Source organism: Hippoglossus hippoglossus, chromosome 7, assembly GCF_009819705.1.
Source record: "Hippoglossus hippoglossus isolate fHipHip1 chromosome 7, fHipHip1.pri, whole genome shotgun sequence".
NCBI lineage: Eukaryota > Metazoa > Chordata > Actinopteri > Pleuronectiformes > Pleuronectidae > Hippoglossus > Hippoglossus hippoglossus.
The window spans coordinates 14,976,136-14,987,000 of NC_047157.1; the positions used below are offsets into that span (position 1 = coordinate 14,976,136).

The window sequence follows — 10,865 nt, forward strand, 5'->3', positions numbered from 1 at the left end:
ACAGACTTGTGGAGGAGAGAAGAAACGCATCCCTCTGACTCTTGGCCCCACAATAGAGAGCAGTGTTATGCTAAGCCCTCTGATTTGACTGCTGGCTTTGTGTGAGAAAAGTCAGTCATGTGTTTAGTTTGGAGCTAATTCCCAAAACAAGAGCCTTGGCTAATCCTTGAGATCAGCCTCTGTCTGTTGGACTAACAAGCAGCAGGCATGTCCCCAACACCGTTTCTGGTTTTACTCCAACACGTAGTGAATCAGTCTCACATCAGCAGTCGGGCTCTGGTGACGGTATCTCATATTGCCAAGGATCCCCCCAGCAGACTCTTTCAACTGTGCTGTATTTTGCCTTGACTCAGGAGTGTGAGCAAACCTAAGCTGGTAAAAAAAAAATGTAAAAAGTGAAACGAGATTAGGCTTAAGCTGATTGTCGCACACATATTGCATCTGCAATATCCAATTTTCTCTCCACAAATGCATTGGGTCAAACTAAATCCCACAATTTTGACTTGTTATCACATTAGCCATCATGGAGCACGAGGACATTAATGGGAAAATCAATACGCGACGTCAATTAGTAAAACTCTGTGCATATTTTATTGTGTAATTATATTTCCTACCAAAAACAAATGCACACGACACAGGACAAGAGCAACAAGAAGGGGCGTGCGAGAAAGCAAAGAGACACAGGGGTTGATGGTGAGGGAGACACAGAGAGAGACGATGAGCCAAACAGAAGATTACCGAGGCATCCCTCCTGCTGAGCAATCGTATCGCTAATGCTAAGTTACCACATGCAGGGAAGACACATGAACACACACGCACACGCACACACACACACACACACACACACAGACAGAGCAAAGTGGCTTGGTCACACACCTATTGATAGATCCAGTGCAGGAATCTTGTCACTCCGGTTGCTTGATCTGTACTTCCTACTCCACTTTACCAAAGCTTTTACATAAGATGGAGAATAGTGATCAGAACAATAACGATAGGAAATAATTAGCTTGCTGTGTTAATAATGATAGATTTGATGCAAGCACTAATTTGTAATTTATAACGATGGGCAGTTTTTCTAAGCCAGTGCAGTGTGGACGAATCTCAGTTAAGGATGGTGATCTTTTACCTCCACCGAGGAGGTTATGTTTTCACCCTTGTTCGTTTGTTTGTTACTTTGTATGTTTGTTTGTGAGCTAGGTTACGCAAAAACGACTTAATCGATTTCCACGAAACTTGGTGGAAGGATGTGGTTTGTGTCAGGAAGAAGACATTAACTGGTGCTGCAGATCCAGATCACGGGACGGATTTTTAAAAATCACTTTATTTAACACTGCAAGACCATTATTCAACAGTTTCCCCAGGAAACAATTAATGATTCTCAAAGAAAAAGATCAGGCACATTTAGGGAACTGATGTGTGTGCAATTCGGTGCAGCTTCATTGAATTTAAGGTATTGGGATTTGGAGGGGGTATGTACTCTAAGTGCCATTCTTGTTGTAATTGTTGTGAAAGACATACAACTGTATTCAAATTCTTTTGATTCTGAAAAAATTGTTGAGTTAAAAATGCAGGTCATATTATTCAAACTGCAGACACAGAGGACCGGTCCACGTTCCACAATGATATAGGATGATGTGCAACATATAGCCAACAGTTTGATGCTTTTGACGCTATCCCCACTCTCCTGTGAGACTGCAGCCTGGGAGCACCTAGTTCCTCTCCTCATGTGTCCAAATAGAGAGGAAGCCAGGGGATTAGCTGTCCAAATAGAGCTTGAAAGAATGGGCAATTAAAGTTCACAGTGCGGACACCATCTCTCTTCCTTTCTCCCCTTTTCCCTGGGAATTCCACACCTAAAAGGGCAGGGCCATATCTCCCCTGCTGGTTCCTTACCATCCGTCACCCAAAGTAGATGTGTTTGTATGTCTCGTGTATATGTATTATATTTCTGTGTTGCTCCCTGTTCGTCTGTGACACTGTATGCCCACCTCTCTCTCTCTCTCTCTCTCTCTCTCTCTCTCTCTCTCTCTCTCTCTCTCTCTCTCTCTCGCTCTCTCTGTCAAACTCATCCTCCCTCTCTCCCTCCATCTCTCCTCCATCACTTTTTGTCTGTGTGAGTGAGCATGCAGAGTGATCCAGGGAGTTAATTACAGTGGGTGCCTGTCAGGCGGGAACAAAAACCTTGCACAGACAGCACAACTCGGGCGGCAGAAACCAGACTGGTTCAACCCAGTCATCCCAGACCCTCCCGGCCCAGCCCGGCTCAGGCCGGCTCAGCCCAGCCACACTCACAGGACTATAAGCACAAGAGCAGCATTCAGATCTGAATAAATAAAGTGCAGAAGGTTGCCATGACGATTACCACCATAAATATTTAAAATATATTCTTCCAGCTTTTTAGTTTTTGTCTGCAGGTAAATGTCAGCGTAGGACACAGACTGCTACAAACACCATGCAGCGCTTCTCAGTGAAAACACTGATCCCTACTAAGCGCACCTGAAACCTGGAGCTCTGACATGGCTGAGAGTTGTATTAATATTAGATTTCACCTCTGACAGAGTCGAGACCACTTGTTTCCCGATATAAAGTTGAGACCCCCAGTTTGACAGCTGACATGATAATTTAGCCATTCACAAAATTGGGACAGAATCTCTGGCTGGGCCAACCGTCTGACACATGTAAGAAGTAATAGATGTTTAGAGAACTTTATTGTTTGCTTTGAGTCTTTAAACAAGTATTTTTTTTTTTCTAGTCATAATTCCTTGGTTGAAACAACAACATCAGTAAAGGGAGGAGTGGGGGATTAACTTGATTACTTATCCTAATGTTGGCTTAGGCCAGGAAAAGCAGAGGTGGACTATTTATGGTTGACTACAATTAGTAGAGGCCACATTGAATGGGACCTACAGCTGAACTGCCTGGACCCGGATGGAATTGATCCAACCAAACTGACTAGACCCATGTTCAACTAGGGCACCAACAGTTGGCAAGTGTCCCTCGGACTGTGTACTCCCACCACAATGTTCATTACCCAACCGCTAACAGAGATTCAATTGCTATTGAATGTTTGAAACATTGACCACACAACACACAAGCATTTACTGTATATCCTAATCCAAATTCAATACATTATGAGCTCTTGTGATGTGATTATCATCTGAGCCCTCTGAAGCTCCTTTTAGGATATTTGCAAAGTGGAACTGATATCCTCTAATTCGTGTCCATGTAGAAAACATTGTATTCAGACTTTTACTGACTTGGTTTCCATGGTTTCTTGGACCTACCATAGCTCAGATGTTGCTTATTTTCTAGACAGACAGCTACATTAAAGCAGCGAAGTTGCCTCGACCTCCATGCAACACAGGCGCCGCAGCTATAAAACATACACCAACACGTAACCTCCTGCTAACAAGTGGTCTCCTAAAAAGAAATTGCTTATGTATTGCATTGGTTACATGGATCTATAGAGTTTGGTGAACTTGGCCCACTGGCCTGAGGTTTTAATCCCACATGCAGGCCAGCCCTTTTCCAGCGATCTATCTTGTTAGTCTGAGCTGTTGTAGCTTACAGTAATCTAATCCTAGCCACCCGCTACCTCGGATTTTCAAGCACTGACATGCTTACACCGACACTGTAGGGCAACACATGCTACATACACCCTCATAGAAGGTCAAATATCCATCGAAAGCAAGAATAATCCTCCCCTACGTGTTGATAGGGACCTAAACCAACCTTATTTATCCCACTGCAGCTGAGGCACACTCAGTTATGGAGTTAGTATGATATCTGATACTTATGCGTGTGTTTGCCAGAATAGACATTTAAGGACTCACATGCTTTGGTCCTCGTGACCCCAGCCTTACCATCTACCAAATGTGCTTTGTAAGCCATATCCTGTCCATTTCCCCCTGTGTTTTATGAAGCTACTTAACCTACAACTTGACCTCCTGCTTTACCAGATGTCAGATCCAAAAACATCTCACAGCACATAACCAGGTCTTAGCTCTAACTCTGTCGACCAAGTTGCAGCACTAAGAGCCCTTCCACAGGCTTCCATGTAACAGCAGCATTGCATGACCAAACTGACTATATGCTGTTGTGGGCAAAATAACAGGAACACCCAAAATATAATGTAATCAATTACAACAATTACAAATATCCTACAATGCAAACTGTAAAATGTATAATGTTCAGAATTGTATCAAAAGGGTGTTTCTGTTTTGTATGAGATTTCTGATGCTGTGAGGGGTTTGTAATTAGTCCACGGAATTTAGTTGTATTAAAATAAGAATAAAATCAATCAGCTTAATGCATTATCATCCAACAGTTCCACAAACCAGAAGCTCCTCCCCGAGGATGACTGGCCACTTTGTCACCATATTGCATTTTCTGTTTGCAGGCAAAACCCATTCTCCGATAAAGCTGAAAGGAATATTTGTTACTGTACAGTAACTTTGATTCACAAAATCCGAATCATCATCAGAATCCACACCAACTTTCACTTGTCCATAGATATTAGCACTCTACACATGTCTAGTTTTTTTCATACATTTTTTCATAAAGATTTCTATTTTCTGAGAAATTCACAAACATGTTAAAAAATGCAATTGCAATGTTAAAGAAAGTGATCCAGATCCACCCCAAAACATAATGGGTTCTTTCCTGTCACATACTGCAACAAAAAAAAAAAAACATAAAAACAAAAGGGCAGAGGTGAAGACATCCTTGGTGGTGTTAAAAATTGATATATATTTGAAGCAACATCTATCATCATCTTCTTGGATCGCATCAAATTTTCCACTTCTGTTGAATGCGTAAAACTTTACATTTTTGTCTTTGCAGAGGCTCACATGGACAGGAAAATATATACATTAGTTCAAACTGCGTGGTTGAACAGGAAGTGGTTCATTGCAAATCCAGCAAGTGCATGTGAGCGCTAAACCCTCACTGGTTGTTTATCATTTTAATGGAAGCTGTCCACCCACTCTGCCTAGATCCAAGTGCATATAGAGTCATATGTACAGTCATAGTATTCGTCTGGATGCCAGTCCGTAATTCAGCCAAGTAACTAATTTACAATAACTAACAATCATTTTTGCATCTACATACTTATATGCATAATTTATTATTATTATTCTTTCATTATACTGCTTTGTGTTTAAAATATTATTTGTTAAAGCTGCAGCAGTTCAGAATGTCTGTGGCTGATTTAAAGGAGGACAGACCAGACAAGTCACATCAGAGCTGAGACATGTTTTTTTTATTCCTTTCTTGCTTCGTAATAAGTGCCTGTTCTGTCCCGCTTTCTGTTGTGGTTGTTATGTCCCATTTTGTTTTGTCAGATTTGTGTCTTTGTCTTTGCTGTTGTACCAACAGGACTGATATATTTACAGCTTCAGTTTATTACCATCATTCCCGAGAGTTAATTGAGTAGTATTCATTAATCACAGATGTCGGAGGGAGCGGAGCCTCCTTTAACAGCAGTAATTGTACGGCATTGGGTGTATTTAGTAGTCTTGGCAATGGGAAGAGGGCTGTGACTGTTGACGGCAGAGATGCAGTTGTTGGGCCGGTTGTTTGTGCGAATGTGGGTGTGTATGTGCATGCGTTTGGGTGTGTTTGCAGTGGGGAGTAAGTTTGGGTGAGTCTGTCTAGACACAATCTCACTAAGTGAACTCTTTGTGACCCTTGCTGCCCCTTAGGCTGTCTGATACGACACTCAGTGCAGTGGGAGTCACAATAGACGCTGAGAAGGCAGCAGACAGGGACACGGAGGCAGCGCTCTGCCTCACACCGTGCCAGACAGTGATGCAGAGCGATGCTCCGACTGTGGAGTGAGACAGAGGCAGCACTCCCTGACAAAACCACCCACATCAGGACACTTGCTAGATTGACAGGCAGCATTTAAACTATAAGCACAAACAGACACACCTGCACAGGGTCAGGTACACACATAAAAAAAACCTCAGAATGCATGCACGTAATAACCTGATGCAGTTGGTGTTACATTTGTTACGGTGAAAGTATGAGGGCAGGTAGAAACTGGGCAACTTATTCTTAGGCATGATCGTGTGGAGGACGAGCAGCCTTTCTGTTGACGCTACCTCCCTGTTGAGATGGGAGGTGTGCAGATATAGTCCACCAGTACTTCCAGAAAAGGACACGGAGCCATGTATAGACACAGAGAGCAGAAGATAAAACACAAACACAAGGAGGAAGAGAAGCAGAGCCCCAGACAGAAAGCCAAAGCTACCATTAAAAACATATAGCACATATATGTAGATAGAGGCAGTTGCAGGGAATATGTATTACATGAAAATCTGTTTATCTACAAACAAACGTCTGCAGTACACCACCTCCCTTTGGGGAGTTACGTGCAATGCAAAAGGCTCAACATCGATGCAATCGATCAATGGAAAGCCAGTGTTATGACGACACTATTTATAGTGAGGTTTTGCTTGTGACACAACAATGGCTGCCATTGGACTTATATGGACAGATATTAAGTCAGACAGGTTTTGTTTTTCCATTCCTTATATTTTTCATTTCACATATTTACCTTAAGGATAAATTATGTCAAATACAGACCCCTGGCTATAAAGTCTTTAACACTCTTCAGCACCATCGAATAATTCTCCCCTCGAATAGCAGGTCACAAGGTCAACAAAGGTCGAAAGACCACAGACCTGAGATGTTTTGTTCTCTGTACACATGGAAATAGCAGGTAAAGCAGTTGCTTGTGACAAGTCTAAAAATACACACTGACCTAAATGAGCCAGTCAGGACTGTAGGATCCTTTCATTATCTCCATCGTGTTTTATTCTTATCACCATCATATCACATGCTTATTCATAATCTCTGTTTCCTCTTGACTTTATATTCAGTTAATTTGAAGACATGACACATTTTTATCTAAGCATAGCATATGTTACTGATGGGAGCATTGCACTGTGGGTTTAAGAAAACAGATCCCTGAAAAATAGCAGAGAAATAACAGACATAATACAGGAGGTGAATTATTTTTACACAACAGAGCGCCTTCCCTATATATATATATATATATATATATATATCTATATAACATGCATGAGTGCAGCTCTTATAAATAACCTATGCACCAGTGTTTAACAGAGGGATTATTGAATGGCACTCCCAGTTCCTGAGGGATGCCGCTCGTGCCGGTGAATTGGATTTCTGCTGTGTCCATTCTTTCCGCCATACTGGGGATCTGTGGCAAATGCAGTAAAATGTGTTTTATAAAGCTATGGTTAGGGTGTTGTCTCAGCATTGCTGCTAACTGTATGTTGCCAGTACCATCTAGTGGCAGCAGGTGTTAGTGCCATCATGGCTGTGGGCTGTCAGGTGGCTGATGTTCTGGGGAACAGAATCATGTGGCAGAGGTTTTGTAATGTTGGTAGTTCACATACGTGGCATTTAACCTGGTTTTTATCTTTCACCTCAGGACCGCAAACTGACCAAGGCGGAGCAGCAACGCTTCAAGGAGGAGGCCGAGATGCTGAAGGGGCTTCAGCACCCCAACATCGTCCGCTTCTATGATTCCTGGGAGTCTGTGCTGCGCGGCAAGAAGTGCATCGTACTGGTCACTGAACTCATGACTTCAGGAACACTCAAAACGTAAGCACCACCTCCTCAGTTTTATTCATCTTCACTCATTGACAGCTCACTATTATTTTATCATTTAATTGAGTTGGTTTGTCATTTGTTTTAAAAAGAACCCTTGAGCCATAGTGTCTGACTGATATAAACTCCTTTAATCACACTTTAACTTTCTGTATTTACCAGATCGTAGCACCCGCAGTGGGGAAATGTCACCCACAGGTGGCAGCTCTGTACTGTTAATAGTAATTGTATAGTGACTTTAATGAGGGATTTAAAATAACTAAAATAAAGAGACATGTTTAAACATTTACCTTTACTGGAAAAAAATATATTTGATGTATGGTATACATCATTATTATTATTATTATTATTATTATTATTATTCTCCCTAAAAAACTAAAAGAAAATAACATGGCTTCAGATTTTCTTTTCACTTTAATATGTTATATTAAATATATTTCGAAAAAATAACTGACATTTATTATGTAAATGATGTACAATATAATGTAATCAAAGTGAAGATCCATGACCAGTTATCATGATGCAGTGTCTATCATTGGTTGATCACATTATTCTCTTTGATTCTAACAGTTTTTGCTCTCTGCACAGGTACCTTAAGCGCTTTAAGGTGATGAAACCCAAGGTCCTGAGGAGTTGGTGCAGGCAAATTCTGAAGGGCCTTCACTTCCTTCACACCAGGACTCCTCCAATCGTCCACCGGGACCTCAAATGTGACAACATCTTCATAACGGGCCCCACAGGATCAGTCAAGATAGGTGACCTCGGACTGGCCACTCTGATGAGGACCTCCTTTGCCAAGAGTGTCATAGGTAGGCGACATAAGCAAAGCAATCACTTTGGAGAGCAATGCCAGGCATAAAGTCGCTACACCAGCAAACAGAGTCAGGGCCTATAAAGGTAGGTTTCTCTGAATTCAGCACAGTACAGATGTTTACAGTGGGCCTGGGAGTATAGAAGAAGTCACTCTAAATTCCATGTGGGTAGCACTTACTGTAAACAGAAACCACTAATGAGATGTTGGCTCTGTGAGCCAACTTAAGCAGTGCACCGTAAGTTCCATTTAGTTCAATAAAGTTTTAACTCAGGAAGCAAGAGCAGCCGACAGGAAGCGTCAAGTGAGATCCAAGTTATCCGTCCACTTTGGGTCATTTCCGCTCTGCGAACAGTGACAGTAAATACAGATTGTAAACAGTGGTAGTGGTGTGTAGCTTTTCTGCTTGTTATTGACTGTGAAAAACCATCTGAACAGGAACGCCTGAGTTCATGGCTCCAGAGATGTATGAGGAGCACTATGATGAGTCTGTGGATGTTTACGCCTTTGGGATGTGCATGCTGGAGATGGCGACGTCAGAGTATCCCTACTCTGAGTGCCAAAACGCAGCTCAGATCTATCGCAAAGTCACAAGCGTGAGTGTCTTTAACTGAATCACTCAGCACATCTGTGGTAATGACACATGTAGACCCAATTCTTTTGTATATTTTTTATCATAATTTAAATGTGATCCCAATTATCGGACTACATGATTAAGTTGTTGAATACAACTACTTTCCGTTCCATTTCTCTACAGGGTATAAAGCCAGCCAGCTTTGATAAAGTGAACGAACCAGAGATAAAAGATATCATCGAATGCTGCATTCGTCAGAACAAGAGCCAGCGGTAAGCAGGTTTTCTTTTCATTACATCACGTGCTGCACTGTCTTTCGTACAGTTCCTGAGCAGGTCTTCTTAAAACATCCCTGTTTCACCTTCACTTGACAGACTGTCCGTCAGAGACCTCCTGAACCACTCGTTCTTCGGGGAGGACACGGGGGTCCGAGTGGAGCTGGCAGAGGAGGACACAGGCACCCAGGACTGTTTGGCTCTCCGGATTTGGGTTGAAGAACCGAAGAAGCTCAAGGGGAAGCACAAAGACAATGAGGCCATTGAGTTCAGCTATGACCTGGAGAATGATAGCGCTGAGGAGGTGGCTCTAGAGATGGTGAGACGCTAGGACAGTGCATGCCTGAGGGGGAAGATGGGGCTTCATGGGTGTCTTAAATGCCTTAAAGCTTAAAAGAAGGTCAAGTGAGGGAAATCCTTCAGGTCATTTATCAGCCATTTCAAGGTATTTATGAATGAATGAATTAAATCTCTCCCTCCTACTATCTCTCTCCAGGTGAAGTCCGGTTTCTTCCACGAGAGCGACGCCAAAGTGGTGGGAAAATCCATAAGGGATCGAGTGAGTCAGATCAAAAAGTCACGGGAGCGTCGACAACAGCAGCAGCTCCTCCTGCAGAACCAGGGCTTTGAGGAAAGGAGGGACTCCACTCTCACCTCCCACACCTTTTCTCATCCACCCTGCTCCTCCACACTGGGGCCAGGGGCAGCTGGACAAACAGGAGGGGGAGCAGGAGGAGGAGGAGGAGGAGGAGGAGGAGGAGGAGGAGGAGGAGGAGGGCAGGAGTCAGAGGAGCTGCCTGAAGTGGACCAACATGTCAGACAGCAGCATATATTCAGTGGGACAACCCTTAGTCTGCCAGGTACATTATGCACCTCCATTATATGTGACACACACCAGGAGCTTATTTGAAAGGTGGACTGTGAATTAATAGGACATTATTATGAAAAAACATGGTGGAAGCTTAATACTATAAAATACTTACTGAATATTATGAGCTGGATAAGTGTGTGTTGTTTGAGTTTTTACATTCTTTCTCGTTCTTTTTTAATCATCTTCTACTCAGAAGGTGAGAGCATTGGATCTGCCAGTTGTGAATCGCATGCAAGTGGACAGAGCCAGGCGTACTCTCAGCAAGGGGAATCATACACCCACTCCCAAACGGCTGTCCCCCTTACAACATCTGTATGTCTACATGTTGTTTTCACCTCCTTCATGAACCGTTTCTTGCAGATTATTTGATTATTGTTTGAAATCATTGTAATGACGGATCACATTGTTCATTTACCCTCAGATGCTCCCCACTGGTGAGAGTGGAAACTTTCCCGGTGTACCACTTGGTCAGAGTGTTGGTATGTCCACCATGCCCATAGGCCAAAGTGGAGGCGGGCCTGTTGGTCAGACTTTTCTTCAGCCCACTACCATGGTTCCACAGGTATCACCAAGTGTACCTCAACAATATTTTCAGGTGAAAGGAGTGATAATACTAACTTTGATGAAAAAAGACATGTCTGCATTGGGACTACAACATTTAACATAACTTTAAATGGAAGCAAATCTGCGATT

The 10,865-nt window shown here is 42.7% G+C and overlaps 1 protein-coding gene across 11 annotated transcripts in view; it reads left to right on the plus strand.

The window, feature by feature from the left end:
- si:dkey-151g10.3 (serine/threonine-protein kinase WNK3) overlaps nucleotides 1–10,865 on the plus strand; it is a 37,606-nt gene that overhangs the window by 11,133 nt on the left and 15,608 nt on the right. For 4 of the 11 annotated variants that reach the window (XM_034590763.1, XM_034590771.1, XM_034590772.1 and 1 more), the window contains exons 3-10: nucleotides 7,463–7,635; nucleotides 8,230–8,450; nucleotides 8,891–9,048; nucleotides 9,210–9,298; nucleotides 9,401–9,620; nucleotides 9,798–10,161; nucleotides 10,366–10,484; nucleotides 10,594–10,767. In XM_034590763.1, the coding sequence (XP_034446654.1) occupies nucleotides 7,463–7,635; nucleotides 8,230–8,450; nucleotides 8,891–9,048; nucleotides 9,210–9,298; nucleotides 9,401–9,620; nucleotides 9,798–10,161; nucleotides 10,366–10,484; nucleotides 10,594–10,767 (1,518 nt within the window). The remainder of the gene's footprint in view (nucleotides 1–7,462; nucleotides 7,636–8,229; nucleotides 8,451–8,890; nucleotides 9,049–9,209; nucleotides 9,299–9,400; nucleotides 9,621–9,797; nucleotides 10,162–10,365; nucleotides 10,485–10,593; nucleotides 10,768–10,865) is intronic. The other 7 variants (XM_034590765.1, XM_034590766.1, XM_034590768.1 and 4 more) reach the window with 7 other exon arrangements.